Source organism: Sprattus sprattus, assembly GCF_963457725.1.
Source record: "Sprattus sprattus genome assembly, chromosome: 16".
Taxonomy (NCBI): Eukaryota; Metazoa; Chordata; class Actinopteri; order Clupeiformes; family Clupeidae; genus Sprattus; species Sprattus sprattus.
Window position 1 is genome coordinate 15,942,566 of NC_137914.1, and position 17,151 is coordinate 15,959,716.

At 43.9% G+C, this 17,151-nt stretch overlaps 1 protein-coding gene across 1 annotated transcript; it reads right to left on the reverse strand.

Annotated features, from left to right (window-relative positions):
• Window positions 1-726: 726 nt before the first annotated feature.
• osbpl2b (oxysterol binding protein-like 2b) lies at window positions 727-16,798 on the reverse strand. The gene is made up of 14 exons (XM_080853382.1): window positions 16,725-16,798; window positions 10,337-10,476; window positions 8,637-8,757; window positions 8,283-8,358; window positions 8,035-8,169; window positions 7,748-7,845; window positions 6,966-7,148; window positions 6,511-6,618; window positions 6,213-6,302; window positions 4,767-4,893; window positions 3,314-3,439; window positions 2,937-3,060; window positions 2,413-2,503; window positions 727-1,924 (listed from the first exon to the last, which is right to left on the reverse strand). The coding sequence occupies exons 2-14, from the start codon at window positions 10,371-10,373 to the stop codon at window positions 1,822-1,824; spliced, it is 1,419 nt and encodes a 472-aa protein (XP_080709508.1). The 5' UTR covers window positions 10,374-10,476; window positions 16,725-16,798; the 3' UTR covers window positions 727-1,821.
• Between the last annotated feature and the right edge of the window lie 353 nt (window positions 16,799-17,151).

Genomic DNA, 17,151 nt, shown 5'->3' on the forward strand with positions numbered 1-17,151 from the left:
GTAACCTCTCAACCTGACGGAAATAGTGCTGGCAGTGCACATACTTGTAATTTGGAACAGTATAAAAATAAGGCTGGAATGAAAAAAAGAAAAAGTAATTTTACATAAAGTGAAGAATATTTCAGAAAAGAAAACAAGAGGCCATTTCTTACAGTGTGAGTTGATGCTGAGAATATACAGTTCCAAGCTGCCGAGACACAATTTCCTTAACAGAAACCAAACTGAATATTTATAGGCATTTTAGGCTGTACACACACAACTACTGTACAAATCTACTGTGCTGTTAACAGGAACTATGAATTGGTTGCATAGATTATGAATGCCATTGTCAAAGTAGACCTAATGGCGAAATCTTTATTTAACTATTATAGCATGGAAACAATGTATAATCATAGTGTTTTTGTTGGTTCAAGTGAGATACATAGAGTATATTAATCTTTTGAGAATAGGTTGAGCACTACACTATTATTATTATTATTATTATTACACTATAATGGAATAATGGAAAAAAGAAACATGCCACCAGCTGAACAGAATCAGCCAGCAGGACTCTTATCAGGTACCTTTATCTTTGATGTGGCACTAATTCATGAATAATAAATTAGTATATTTCTCTAGTACGATAAATACAACTGCACTGCTAATGACTCATGGGGATGAAGGGCTTTTTACATTTATATGAAGGAAAAGCAGTAATGGAAATGCACTTAGTTTAATTTCCCTGACAATGCTGAGGCACCTATGATTTTCAGTGAAAGTTATTTACATTGAAGATACACTCACTACTGATGAAGGCTGACACATTTTTAAGACTATAACATTTCATGTCCTGTTTGAATTTTTAGTTTCAACAAAATCAATTATTCAAAGGGGAAAAAAGAAAGAAAAAAACTGTCATTTGAATACGTTTTAGATTATTTGAATTGTAATGGGATCATTTTGATGCTACTAATGACAAACTGTACCTGTAAATTAAGACGGACTATATGGCTTAAGTTTTCATTTAACGCATACCCACTAACATACAGACACACACACACACACACCTCTGTAATTGGTTCCTTCCTTATAGTTAATACTTTCCATTATTATTTCTCTCATCAGTAGCACTGATGTTAAACACGAGCGCTTCAGTAGCTCAGTTGTAGCTGCTGGAGCTGAATATTTACAGCATACAGATGAGGGTTCATTCTACAATAACCATTCAACCAAAGTGAACAACATATACAGAACTTTATGGGATAGTGCTGTCTGAAAGCAAATGCTTGCCTTTTCTCAGGACAAGATTAAAATGAGCCATACAGTGATCCGATGGTGTGTTAGAGATCACATGTCCTATAAGGGAGGAAGATGGTGGTTCCAGGAGTCACACACACACACACACACACACACACACACTCCACTCAATTTCTAAGAAAGTGCTCACTCTTTCTGTCCAAAAGACACTTAAGCGTCCTCACTTTGGATATAAAAAAAAAATCAAAACTACACACTATATGTGCTTCCCATTACGACCCCCTCACTAAGACCCTCTCACTGGAAATAATGAAAGGAATGAAGTCACATTATCTTCAGTCAATTAAGCATTCAAATCCCTGATTTTTTTTGCTTCAGCCATCTCAGAAAACAGAAAAAAAAATCTATTCAGCCACCCGTGAACCTACGATTGTTCCACACAAGTGGCCAAGGAGGTGGTAAGGGAGTGACAACTATGTGACAGATCCAGTTAGAGAGGATACGTTGCTCGGTCGAGGACTGGTGCGTGTGTTGGAATGTGTGTGTGTGTGTGTTGTAGGAGAAATAGGGATCATGCACGCTTCATCAGTAGATGTCAGGACAGTCTGTGTATTTCCTATCGAAGTAACCGCCTCTGTACAACCAGTCTTGAGATCCTGTGTAAGGGTTTGTACTTTGCTGGAACCACCTGAAACACACAGAGCACATCATCAGCCACCAACCGCTTTGGAGATGTAGTGGTTGATGTCACACCATATCAGGGCCACATTGACAGGAAAGAGTTCAGTCGTGCTGGTCTGCCAGCTGAAAGTCAAACAGCTTACTAGTTAGAAACACTTTATTGTAAAGATTGTCAAGAAGATTCATTCATTCATTGCAGATCTATGAATTCTTTAGCCTACCTTTTGTAGCCTAAATCATTCATGAATTAGATTGAAACCTTTAGCTAAAGTATAATGGATACATTTAGAAAGAGGTCTGTGGAACTGCTCGCTACAACAGCTAGCCCAAATGTTTTTTTTAGCCACAAAGCTAACACTAACCAAGCTGAGGAAACCCAATCAAACTCACTCATTCCTCTACCAGGTGCATTGATAGTAAAAGCGTTAGGTATTGGTCTCAAAGACACTATAATGTTTGTGTGTGCTGGACTAAGATTCAGGGGCCGAGGCTGACCTGGTGGACCATTCGTCCTGATCTCTGGCCCTCTCCTTACGGGATGCCCGCTGCTTCTCTTCCAGCCTCTCCTTTTCCTTGCTGGCCTCATCTATTGAAAATGCACAGATAAACATGAGCGTCATTTCAATACAGTCATCATGACAGCTATTCCAGATAGGCTTCCCAATGACCACTTTGTACTGTTGCCCAAAAATGACCCCACGTCTCCAACCAAATGAATGTACACCAGAAATATGCATGAAATATGGAATAATGATCATTTGGGTACTAAAAGGCATGTATTAACATTCAATTGAGATTAATTTTAGTAAGTCTTCCTTTTCCACCTCCTCTATCTATGCTTTTTGATTAATCCCACACTTAACATAAAAATGTTAATACATACAATTTATATACATTTGTATGTTGATAAATGACTGTCCTATTCTGTCCAATATTCTACTTAATTTGATACACTACATCACCAGCAGGTGGTGCTCTTGCTATATTTGTGGACTTGTGCAGAAAGAGTACTACATTACCCATGTTGCCATTCTCCATGGCTCTGATATCAGGTCGCAGCCGGCAGTCTGTGGGTGCCAGCAGTCCCTCCATGCCCGGCTCCAACTCATTCAGCATCATCGTAAAGTTAGTGAAGTTATACATCTAGAGAGATAGGGGAGAGCAAGGTTAATTTTGCTTTCATACTTACACATACTTTCAGTGTATTTTAAAATGTGTTTGTGTCTGAAGCAGAGTTCAAGGAGAATTCTATGAATCTAGAGTGGAGTTTTAAAGTTCTGAACTTTATCTAACCCTTAAGCTTATATGTTTTTTCCTTTTTAAAGAAAAATAGCCCACTTGGCCCTCTGATCTAGCGTCTGAGAGTGTCTGTAATGGTTCATGTCTGCGGTCTCACCTCAGCTGAGTGGGCTGGTCTAGATGATATCCTCCAGAGCAGGGTGCTGCCAGGTATCACGGCAACAGACTCCTGCATCTCTGGCATGTCGTCTGACTCATCATTCTCTCCCCCCACCGTTTCCTCCTGACACACAGACACACAGACACACACACATTTATATTATATACTCATACAGTATCATACACCAAGAAACACACACTTATCTTGAGACATGGGGTCACACACAAACACATCATACCTACTCACACAGTTACAGACATTGATAAAACACAGGCACAAATTTCCCTATTCACAACACAGGTTCTAAATACATGCCAGTGCAGTCACGCAATGGGCAACTGGGCATGCGTAGACAACTAACTGTCTCACACACACACACACACACACACACACACACACACACACACACACACACACGCACACTCACTGGTGTTTTGACAAACAACCTGGACCATTCAGATGGCTATTGTTGTCCTACAGCCATGATAAACGAGAGAGCGTTTTTAAAGAAAGTATGGCACACCTCACCACAATGCCAGGACCAAAACAAACACCTCTCCCGCCTGGGTGCACTGACACACCCTTCACACTCACCCACAGTGACGAGACTACGCCTGTGGCCAAACCCCCAAAAAAGCCATGTTCCAGGGCTGGGCTTTGGTAATTGTGTGTGTATATTTGTATATATAGCTCTGCATAACATAAAAGGAAGATGCTCATTTAAATATACTAGTAACTGAACATTCACGATAAAAAAGGAATCAATACGATATTGAATTCAAATATTGTAAATTGCATGTTCACACCATGAAATGGCGGCAGCCTACATTCTCTCCCGCGGAGAGCCCACTAGGAGCTTCAACAGATGCCAGTTCCCAGGAGCAACTTTGTTTCGCCTAGTCAGCATTCAACAGACATCATCAAGTAAGCAAGACTACACCAGAAAGTCTGGTAAAGCATTCGCTGACACAACGGTACTGTTGTGGGTTTGGTGTGTGTGTGTGTGTGTGTGTGTGTGTGTGTGTGTGTACAGACCCACACTGTCACGTAGTACTGAAAGAAAGCATCTTCTAGCTGCTGTGCTCGGTTTTCAGTGCTATTCCAACATAGCCATCACGCTAAATCATCCACCAATGAACTAAAATGCCTACGAAACTACACGTCATGTGCATCAGATTTACCTGAAATGGATGTTACCACAGGCGAACTGCATGGCCAAGACATCAGAGAAATCACACAGAAGACATTCAGAACCATAAAGATAAGTGAACCTTCATGAAGCACAGCAGTAGAGCAACTACTTCAATACAAAAAGGGAGAGGATAGATTTCAGCATACACACGTAAGTTAACACACACACGCACGTAAACAGACGAAAACACACAAACGTAAACGTAAACACACGTAAACATACACATGCGTTAACATAAACACACACACCAATCCTCACCTGCTTCTGTTTCTTAGTGTCAGCTCCACCCCTCCTGTCAGACTTCTTGTGGCCTTCGAAGGTCTGGGGGTCCACACTCCACATGCACTCCGTCCACTTGCCATAGATCATGCAGCGCTTCTTTTTACTGTCCCCAGCAGAGCACACACAGAGAAAGGAGACCCACATTAGATGAGGGGCCTTTTTCTCATTTCAGTGCCATTCAGTCACCAACTAAAGCTCATAAGCTCAGTAGTGTTTGTGATCTTTGTCTGGTATGCAATTTTAAGACTGTTAATGTGGACACCAGTCAAGAAAATACCATGTGCATGTTGCAGAGAGTTAGATGCTTCCTCATCTATCCCCATCAATCTTTTTCATTTCTTCATTTTTTCCACTTCCTCCTCTATCATTTTCAGCACTCCATCTTCAGACTGCTGAGGCTCATATTTAGGTTCGCAATGTTTCTGTCTATCGGTTTCCCTGAGAAGACTACGTTCCTCTGTCTGGCACCTCTCTGAAGTGAAACGAGAACATGAAATGACCACAGACTGACCCGGGAAGAACAAGTTGGTAAAAACCCCCGAGTGAAGCACCAAACTCAGAATCAGCCCATGCAAGATGATTTAGGGAAGTTTACAATTCAAATCTACTGTGTTTACTGTGGCATATTGTTGAAGACAGAATTGTGTCATCAGCTCCTAATTTTTGAGCAGGTGTTAGACTCTGCAGCACAGAGGTGCTGAGGGACTCCCAGCAGTGACTTCACAACCGTCTCTCTCTCTCCCAATCCCCACCCAGTCTCCCTCTCCCAATCCCCATCCCGTCTCCCTCTCCTAATCCCCATCCCGTCTCCCTCTCCTAATCCCCATCCCGTCTCCCTCTCCTAATCCCAATCCCGTCTCCCTCTCCCAATCCCCATCCCCATCCCCATCCCGTCTCCCTCTCCCAAACCCCATTCTGTCTCTCCCTCTTCCAAACCCCATCCTGTCTCTCTCTCTCCCGTATCTCTGGTCTTTCTGTGCTAGCAGCGAGACAAGAGGGAGTTGGCTGTTCTACTGACGCGGGACTCGTGTTAAACACACAGGACTCTGATAGCACAACAGCCACACTGTTTGCCCAAGTGCATATTTACATGGCCAGCTTTTATCATGGCCCTGTGACAATATTGGTTGATCAGTTCTTACCAGCTCATTACACAAGAACACGATGACACAAAATACCATCCAATTGACTCAGACTTTCTGCTTCCAGTCATCTAGAACAGGCTTTTGAAAGCAGTCCCGAACATTCGCCTGTGATAAAGACGTGGTCCTCCAAAAATGTTTTCTATCTATTCTAATCTATTATTAAATCTAAAGCAGGCCGAGTTATAAAAGGCGTGGTTCACAGTTCAGTTACTGTTGGGCGATATCTGCAGTCGGGATGACTTATTTGACATGTAAGGAGGGCGGACCACATGCTCACCTCTTGTCCTGGATGTAGCCTTCTACCCTGTGGAGGTCCTTCCCAAACATACCACAAGACTTGAAGTTCAGCACACATTTGTCTCCAGTGCTGGGAAAACAGGAAAAAGGCAGAGAGTTAGGATGGAAAACCCATGGAAAAAGTTTAATTTAGTACATTCTAGCTAGTAATTATAAATAAAATCATCCATCACATTTTTGGATAAATATGACTGGGATGTCTAAATGAGCAGTCTATTGTGGGTAATCTATTGTGGGTTACTCAGAAATCCATTTCAAACAAAGGGCTTATGCCTTACCTGTGGTTGACTATCTCAACGGTGCCATACTGTTCGATCCAGAGTTTGCCCAGTATCACGTTGTGTACACAGCAGAAAGGGTTGGACCATGTGTAGGCCTCTTTGTGTCTAGGGAGGGGAGGAGAGGGGAGGGGTAGAGGACGAGAGGAGTGGGGAGTGTAAAGAAGCGTTTAGCCAAGGCAAGACCTCAAATATGAGATAGCAGATAACAAATGCGCGTAACAAAAATCTTCAAAAGAAGGTCAGGTGCTAGTCTTGGGTACTGTTCTCTGATCTGGACAGGAGAAAGGGAGGGATGTGGTCCTGAGCCTGTTGTGACCAACATTGCTACTTGGTATTTTGCACTAGACTGGTATTGTCAGATAAGTCAGATATTGTGCTTATCTTTAACCAGCCACCCAAGAATAAACCAATCTATGAACAAGACCTATTACCAGCTAAACAGACGCACTCACTTGAGAAGTTCTAATGTGATGGTGCCTTTGGGCTCGGCCTCCACACTTTTGCCCCAGAATTTGAGCTTGGGGTAGATGGATCCATGGAAGGCAAAGTCTCCGCCCAGACTCTCGGCGTGGAAGGCACTGACAGGGGGGTGGTGGCTCACCTGCTCCGAGATTAACCGGAAACCCTGATCCTCACTGGGCCATGAAACATAGATTTGAGAGGCAAATGAACACTTACTATAATATAAGTACTTATGATTCCATAGATTCACAAAAGACAGTATGAACACAAAGAGAGTGTTCTCGTTTGACACTGTGGACAGTCAGGTCTAAGGAATGTGGCAGCAGGGCTATTAGCTAAGAGGGCGGAGGCTTGGACTTCAAACATTAAAGCCAAAGACTGTTCCTGTCCCAGAAGACAAACTATCAGAGCACAGCAGATAGAATTTTTCCATGAACCTCAGTGTCCTGTTGTATTCCATTCTAAGAAATACTGGAGAGATACACCTATGTGATTACACACATCAAAAAACATTACATTCAAAATCCTGAAAAGCAAAAGGAATTCAAAGACAACCACACTGTCGGGGACATTTCTCTGAAGCTGCTAAAGCTAATAATGCTTAGCTCTACTTTTACTAAGAGCTTAATTTAGCGTACTCCAAAATAAAGATTAAAAACCTGCATTCCCAGTCTCTTCCGGCAACCTAAAGAAATCCAATCAATGGAAATGAGAGGTACACGAGTACCATCCTGCCTGGATGATCTCAGTCTCTCTGCAGCCCGCTGCTTACCATTTGAGTTCGTAGGTCTCACCAAGCAGCGGGTTGAAGGGTTTCCCTGTCCTGTCCCACTGGGATGCCACCGCAGACACGGCGAAGGCAGCTACAGTCTGCATGAAATCATGAAGGGCCAGAGGGTGTGTTAGAGTGTGTGTGCATGTGAGAGAATGTACATGCACATATGCACGTGTGTATGTGGCGTGCGTAACGCATTTTCATTGTCATTTCTTCACACTCTGTGTGTGTGTGTACATTCATAAAACACACACACACACACACTCAAAATGCTTCTTGCTCACCTGCATGCGTTCTATGGGGTCAGACTGCAGACAGGCTTTCTGGATGAGGTATGTGTGCTCCATGTACTCTGTGATCCGTTGCAGGAAGCTCAGGGGTTCGTTGAATACGATGGGCATAGTGATCTTGGACAGCTCCTGGGACAGCCCACAGAATGCACCACAAGGTCATCTCACACAAACACACAACTAACCTGGTATGTCCAGATCCAATATGTATGGTTGGCATGTGTGTGTGATAATTTCCTTACCAGTCCTATACATTTTTTCAGGATGCTCCACACACTGAAGTTATTTCTTGAAAACATCGGGGCAGGTAGAGAGGTTCTGCAGGAAATCATACAGATACAAAAAACACTTCACGTTCCATGACAACACACGGATGAAAATATGCATGCGGATAACATCTGTGGTTTCAAAATATGATCGCACAGTTTGATATGCTGAGGTGGGTCTGTATGTGAAATAAGAACTGCGATAAAAACCGAATGCATGATGCATAGCTCGTCTTAGAAGACAAGAAGGGCAGAGGTAGAGATGAAGGGATAGAGAGCTATGGGGACAGAGTGAGAGAGAGAGATGGAGATCTTGGAATCTAGCCATACCTGCGCTTCCTGATTCCATTCTCCTGCGGCACGGAGCCATTGTTCTTCTGTGCGCCCTCTGCCACAGCGTCCTTAAAACTGGCTTCCGATATGCCCTCACAAGACTCATCCGAATCTAAGCCTGACACACACACACACACACACACACACACACACACACACACACACACACACACACACACACACACACACACACACACACACACACACACACACACACACACACACACACACACACACGAATATAGAAAGTTACGCACTGATTGATAATACACGGAAATCCAAGTGAGCAAACAAACATCTTGGTAGAGGCAAAACCACACCACACACCCATGAGCGTGCAGAGAACAGCGGAGAAGAATACACATTCATAGATGAGGAACATGAAGGTCCAATCTCCAGATCTTTCACAAAGACACGCAGCGCTTAGAGCAGGACCAGCAGCAGAAGATGCTTATTCTCATCCGAGGCAACTCAACCAAATGGGACATCACGCACACTGTTCTATGTCTTAGGGGGTTGGGGGTTGCAAAAGCAGATGTCCCGCGGAGTCACAGACGTTATGACAAACAAAGACAACATATACACATGCTGCATTGGTCTTTCTCCTGTCAGGTTTGCAGGACTAGGCAAGGCATGTAATCTGAACCACTGACTTGAGGCTAAAGCTTGAAACAGCATTGGCAAACTGGATCCTATATTCTGCCAGCTCCACAACCACTTCTCCCTGCATCTGACCCCGCTGTGCTCCATCTAGTGCTGGTCCGACACAAAGTTCCACAAAGAGACCACTGGTGTCCTCATCTGATCCCTTATTAATTCATCATAATGGAACCCATGGCGACGGCAATAATACTCTCTGCATTATTGAGGCAGTCATGGGCATGGCAGGTAAGATGAGAGCAGGGGATACCTGCCAGGCTCTACCCCTGCCACAAAGGCCCTGGCGCACATGACCGCCCCTCAAAGGGAACACCTTCTGGTCAGCCAGCATCAATCTGCAGCAAGTCCCTGCACCCCCAGGGAAATCGTGCAAGAAATCCCATGGGCTTGCCAAATTAATCATCTGGCTTCATTTATAATGCAGTATTGATTTCGCATGGTCTGGTTGGCTCCAGAGGGAACGCATAGCACAGAGTTTCCATTTGATAATGCTGAAACATATCGAACAGAACGGCTGCTCCTAAAAATCCCAGGTTGTTTACTGGTGAATCGTAGAGCCGATAGTGTGGAGGTTTGAGCCCTGGCTATGAATGTTTCCATATTTCCTGGCTGTCTGGCTTCTTGGAGTGGGATGGAGGAGCTGGTTGACCTCTACATAACCTTTTCAAGTGGGGTATAATGGCACATCCCTTTACAGCAGTAACACGAGCAGGGCACAGGTCAACAGCGGGGTCGATTTAACTGGAGCTTGCTGCCATCACAGACTGATTGCATCATGAGGCTTGTGCACGTGGGGAATTGGGCACATTAAACAGAGAGAAATCTAGAATATTTTAAGAATTTTAGAATTCTGGAAGCACATGAAGCATTTGATGAGACTGGACAGTAGACAACAGAAATGAGCAACATGCCTGTTGCTCAGATCAAAGCTAAATAGCTTTCTGATAAAAACAGAAGCCGCATGGGGGGGGAGGGGGAGTAGGGGATTCAGGTTTAAAACTCCACTGAGCACCCTGAGATAACGTCTCGGAGCTCACCTGTGACGGCGTCGTAAAACTCGTCCTCATTGTTCATGGTGCAGAGCGTAAAGCCGGGCCCCTGTGCGCTTCTAGAACATCCTCCCTCACCCGCTCCCTCTCTGGTGACTCAGGCTCCGCAGGTGGCACGGCAACAAGACCTGCACAGAGAGATGAAGATCTGTCCAACACTGTTTACACACCCACAAGCATACTTTACATACTGAAGAACCAGAGGAGGCTTATTTCTGATCTTTACAAGCGTTTCTTTTACTCTCATACTAAATAAGCACAAACCATGGGCCAAAGGAGCTCGTCTTTGAGGAAAAACAGTACATGGTGCTATAAAAATGACAATCTCCAAAGTAGTCATAAATAATGAATATAAATATTTCAGATGCTAAGGTGTGGAAGACAAAAGGGTGTGATGGTCAGGTACAGGGTGTTCTATGTGTGTCTTTATAGCGATCCCTCTTCTTCAGTTACTAGTTTGTCTATATCATTCCTTTACTTGATATCTCTCATGCTCTCCACACCACTTCTTGTGGACCTGCACTGCCCCAGACATGCTGCTGAAACTTGCTCTAAAAAAACAATCCACAGAAGAGCGAAGCTTAAAACAAACCATCAAGGTAAGCAGCACTGCCTGGGGAAATAAAAAAAACAAAAACGCTGGTTTGAACATGCAGATGTAATGACGCCATCTGGTTTTGGTGACTGAGAAACATGGAAGAGAGTGTGTTTTTATGTGCACCATCTGTACGGCTGTAGCTCTGGCCCTCCATTACCATATGCCTGCACAGTGGAGCCTCTTTGTGTGAGCTGGTCACAGCCTGCTGGGGCTGATTTCATGCAGGCCTTGCCTCTTTGTCTGAGGCTCACCCAGCCCTGGGTCATAACACTTCATAATTTGCTTTGTCTACATGCACCGCAGAGGAAACACGAAGAGCAGAAACGTGCACAGAAATGTTAATGCCGTCTTCAGCACTCTACTCCAATGAAAACATGGAAAGTGGAAAATACACATGAAGTAAGAATTAGAAACACTGTCTTCCAATTTAACAGCAGCCAAATACTTCCCAGAATCCACTGAGTCACTGTGTAGAGTTCAAAACAACCAAAGGCTGAGTGCTGAGGTTACCACAAGGTGTTGCTCTGTTCATCTCCTCAAGACACAATAATGATAGACATCTGCTTCACCTGTGTGCGGTTATTGGCACTTCCAGTAGAATCACACCAGGTTCACCTATACTGCCCTAATGCCCTCAAAGATATAGATAAGGGATGCAATACAAAGGCTAGCGGAAGGATGCAATATAGCAATGGAGAGATTCCACAAACATAAGTATCATAACATCTTTCACCACTGTCCTAATTATGCAACAAGTGGCATGTTGCATAAATCACACTAGTTCAGTTTCTCTGATAAGGCTTATCGTGAAGCTTCTCACGGTCTGCTTACACGTAACCCCCTGAGGAATGCCGAAGATCAGTTTCTGTAGTCTTTTGGGGAGACCTAGTTGGAAAAAAAAGGTCAGAGAAAGCGAACCGAAAGAGGCACCGATAATGGAGGCGGTTCTTATCAGAACAGTTCCTATCCTGGTTTCTGAGGAAGAGAAAGGAAGAGCAGCAAAACAGAGATACAGAAAGGTCCTCAACCTCAAAGTCTGGTTGAGTGTTTCTGAAACACACAGAGCAGCTACTGGCATGAAGACTAACTGTTGAGGTGAAAGGTCAGAGTCAGAGCTCACACCTGCCTTGGGGCTGACTTCCAGGAAGTTTCTGAGCGACCTTTCAGGGCTTTACCACTTGACCTTGGCCTCCAGCGGACAACGTGCTACAGCTGTCTCCTCAGGGGAAGGGGGTGGATTCACACCCAAGTTAAACTGCCTCCCTATCTAATGTCAAAACCACGAGCCCATGGCACCATTACATGGCTGTGTAGCCGCTATCAGGCACCGTTACATAAAAGGAAACACGCAAGGTCTGCAAGGCCACATTGAGTCACCCCAGAGTGAGATCAGGTCCAAGCTCGATTGGAAGACACTCAAGGTCTACACTGGAGCTCTGACGACATTCTGATGACTTGAGGGCATGAGCCACATGCTGCTGTGTTGATTCCTGTATCTTTTCATGCTCAGATACAATAGCAGCAACAGTCTGATTCGCTAGAAAAAAATTGCAATTGTTACACTTGCAGAGCTGCAGGGGCAACTGGGCACATAAAATAGCCTAAACATTGACATGTCTGATAAATACTGATGACGACATGACTGAAAAACATCAGGGTTTCAAAAGGAGGAACGCAGATTGAAAGGATAGGCTAATGCAAGTACGACTTCCAACTAATGTGAAGCCTGAAAATCATATCTCAAACAGACGTAACATCCAGTTCACCAGTTCTAAAATGTAATCTTGGTAAATCTCTAAAAAGCAGGTTCTGCGTGTTTGATGAACAAACAATAAAGCAAAAAGCTGAAACTCTAGCCTTCTCTCCATCCACCTCAATTAACTTCCATAACAATAAACCAAAACAGTACCCTGGCATTAGAACATTTCATCAATATGAGACCCCTACCCAGTTACAGTGGAAAAAGTGTTCCTGGTAATGTCCGCTACTATGACATGAGCCAAAAGAAACCCAATACTGTAAAATGTGTAAGAGACTCACACAACAGCATCTCTGCTTACCCGTTTAGTCTGTGCTGTTCTATGCTGTTCTAAGTCCTAGTTGTTCCTTTGCGTACAGAGTGAATGGAAGTGTCCCTTGATGATGCCCAGGGTGGAGACGAAGCGTCTATGGGGACACATACAAATGCCAACACGGCTGGTCACCACGGCAACACCCCCGGAAGAGTCTGGATTCTCAAACTGGATGACGTCTGGAAGGCTGGGAGGTGAGTCGGCGTCTGGCCTCTCACAGGACACATGCCACAGAAACAGTCGCGAGGACAGGGGGGCCTGGCCTTACTTGAATGGAATCCCACTTGACGAGACTGATTGGTTCTGCAGGTGAGCCACTAAACAGCAGCAGCAAGTGGGGGCGGAGAGAATAACGACCAACCCCAAAGATGAACCGCTGATGACACAACACCATGTCTGGAGTGTGTTAACATGCATTTTTGTAACTGGGAGGTCAACCTTGACACAAAACACAAGCAACACACAAACAGCCTGAAGCCTGAAGTTTTATGACCATGAACCTGGGCCAACACGCAAGCTTGTATGAGGTACAGTGTCAGCACTGCTCATAGGTTTTGTGTGCACTTCGGCTGCACAGAAGGACCTGCAGCTCTTGTGATGCCTGCAAACAGACAGAAACCTAGGCAATGGAGTGAGATGAGAGGGTGACCCTAAAATGAGCACACTGCCCACAGTCCCTAGATCAAAGGGAAAGAAAGGTGGGGAAGAGGTCGGGATGAGCTGACCGCATGGGTCAGAAGCTGTTATCATGGTCATGGTCAACAGACATCCTCTCTTCTTCAGTTCAGGGACAACACTCCAGTAATCAACCACACGACCCCACACCACTGCCAGAACTTTAGCAGGCCTACTGTCCATATTCAGCAGTTTCAGTGAGTGAACAAAACTGGCATAATATCCTACACCTCTGTGGAATGGCAATAGTGTCATAATGTCGTTACACATCAACGCTCACTACAAAAGTAAATCACCTGGAATGCAGTGTCCCCTCTCTTTCTGTGACAAAAGCCCATTGACAGCGATACTGCGCATTAGTGTTTGAGAGGTGGAGCATGAGTCAGCGACTTTATCCGCAGCTGCTCCCAAAACCTTAGGGCAGGCTGGGTGGCAGTGTCAACCCTATTGATCTGTTCAGGAATGTGTGTTGATACCAGAGTGCACGCCCATCACCTGTTCATGGCTCATTCAGCCAGCCAGGTAAGTCAGACAAGCTGCTGTACTTCACAGTCACACAAGCAAACAACATCCACCCACTTTAAGACACCCTTCAGCACTTAGATATGGAAACAGACTGAATGAACGCAAGCATCAATTTGTTCACAAACAAGAAGGCTCACTTCACTATTAAGTAAACTGCATTCATCAGAGGTTGAGCTAGATGTCGGATGCAGGATGTCGATTGTAACTAAAAGACATAGCATTCCAATCCTCAAAATCACTGTATCGATTTTTTTATAAATAGTTTACATTCAAAGATTTGTGGCAGTAGTTCCATTTAGCGTTGTGTTAAATCCCTGTGGTGTAACCTATATTTAACCATTTGATTCCACCACTCCAACAATAAAAGACTCAGATTTCATACAAATGATGGTGTGCTCTTACAGTCTACACTATAACAGTTTTCCTAAAACTAGATTTGAAAAAACTATCACAATCAATCAATATCACAATATTGCCATATATTGAAATCATAAATCATGAATTATATCATGATAAGCATCATATCACCAGATTCTTGCCAATACACAGCCAATACATAAGGTACAGAAGTCACTGACAGGAGAGGAGATGCCACAGTCCCCATGAGGAGCTCTGAGACTAAGCATGGGAACATCAGCTGAGATCACATGTGATCCATTAGTGTGAAACCACTGCAATCTATTCATCATGTCAAATAATAAGCTACTGGTGTCTTATAAGACAGGATTAGCTATAGCAATTTACACTCAGCTACTTTCGGAAATATGCGTGTTCTCTGATGTGCGTGCATCTTTCTGTAGTAAGTAATAGATACACATTTGCACTGCACATAGGTCTGAGTTAAAAAACAACCACACTTAAGACAATCAAAATTAAGAGACTGTAGGAGCAACCCACCCTGAGCACTACCTGCTACCCGTTTCTTAGGACAACTTGTGGAATCCTATCATAGACTGTCAGCTGGCAGCTCTCGAAAGAGGAGAGAGGCTGGGGGGAGGAGGGCCATAGAAAGCAACCCGTGTCCACTGTCCAGTGTCCACGCCCCTGCCTGCCTGCCAAACAGGAGAGCAGTAATCAGAGGCATTCTCACGGTCTAGTTGTCAGCCCTGGGCGAGCTGCTACACTGCATCCAGCAGGACTGCACCAAATTCTCAGAGCACAGCACTGACTTCTCGGAAAACCGACTTGCCATTTCTCATATTGTGGTTACACCCTGGCAATGGAAAACCAACGGTGTCTTAATGTGTTGGGATTAACACAGAGCAGATGACATGTAAAGACAAAGCAAAGGAAGCTCTACATTGTCTGAAACACAGCTGATTTGCTGAGCAGAACTTGTAATGCCATGTAAACAACAACAACAACAAAAACATAAACATAAACAAGACTAAGGGAGAACCATTTTAAAAGCTGAAGGATACATGGACATCATCACTTGATATAAGATTACAGACAAGTTTCCCTGACTGTTTTAGACTGCCCACTGTCCCCATACAATTTTCAATAAAAATACCAGACGAAGTCGCATTGATTCGTGGCACTGACAGACGTGCACAATATGTGGGTGAATGCATTATCAAAAACACTGGACACATGATGCAGGCATTCAGGAACAGACATATTAAATATAGATGCAATCAACTATTTAGTTGAATAAAGCACCTATCCAACAGCAGACAAGTAGCCCATACTATAGGGTGCGCAAATTAACAGTAAAGACGTGTTACCAAATAAGAACCCGCAAGGATGTTGCGAAACTCAAGAACTCAGATAGACAGATAGAGGAACTGAAGTTTTTCCTGTTTCCAAGTAGGCAAGCCAACAAACTACACCAATGGCATTAGAGGTGGTTGGGATGTTTCAGTCGTAGGCTATTTAGCTCACGTTTATGTAGGTAGGTGGCTAGCTGGTTATCTTGGCTCTCAACGATAGTTTGGCAGCACATTGAGAAGTGTTTTTTTTTTTAGAAACGATACTATATATTCTTATGTTGAACGCCCTTTAAAATATAAACTTTGGTATGTGTCTGGCTCATGCCTTTGGCCTATTTGCACCCACCAGCAAACTTAAAATGTCAGTTATTTAACCCTAATCAGGTATTAGAAGGGTTAGCCAGTTGGCTACAGATAGCTTAATAACTTACCTGACATTAAGCTATTACACGCTACTAGACTAGCTCTCCAAGGGACTCTGGATGGAAATCAGTCCACTGCCTCTCAGTGATGACAAAGAGACATGTCTCCCCCTGCTTCAGCGCCCAGGGCTCGCTACCAAATGTGTGCATTACCTTGGCTAGTATAATAGCCATAAATTACTCCTCTGTCAGGGCGTATTGCTAAAGGAGGTGAAGGCTATATGGAGGCTAGCTGGCTAACAGCACCCCAGCCGCGGTAAGCCCAAGAGCCATCTCTGAGTTTTCCGGAGCAATTCGAACACAATGCAGAACGAGAAAATAGACTAAACAGGACAGTTAAATTGGGTGGCTAAAATGCATTTGGCACTTTACCTCTGTTGATGAGAATCCAGAAGTTTTGGTGAAGAAGACAGGTCCAAGGCTGGATGTAGTGCTACAGGGCTGACACAGAGACGGAAGTGGCTGACAAGAGAAATTTCATTGACCAGTGTAACAGCCAATTGAGATCTGTAGGACGGGTCGCCTGACTTAAGACAAACATACGTCAGTGAGGAGAGGGGCGGACGTAATATTGTAGTGATCTTACAGCTGAGTTTTATCAAATGCATGGTATATTTAATCACAACGCATTTTACCTAAATTCCAAACATTTAAAAATAACGAATTAGCTTGACTATAGGCGCCATGTTACTTTATTAAATAAAACTTATAAATATTGTCTTAAATATTAAACGAAGATAAAAAAAGAGTATCTGGTGTTTATTTCACCAAGTAGCCTATTCATACAAGTGAATGGAGC

Coding starts and splice junctions, on each gene's coding strand:
- osbpl2b (XM_080853382.1), bottom strand. CDS start 10,373: ATGAACAATGAGGACGAGTTTTACGACGCCGTCACAG. Junction 8,359..8,636: donor AATGGAATCAGGAAGCGCAG/GTATGGCTAGAT, acceptor GATTTCCTGCAG/AACCTCTCTACCTGCCCCGA. Junction 7,846..8,034: donor ACCCCATAGAACGCATGCAG/GTGAGCAAGAAG, acceptor GATTTCATGCAG/ACTGTAGCTGCCTTCGCCGT.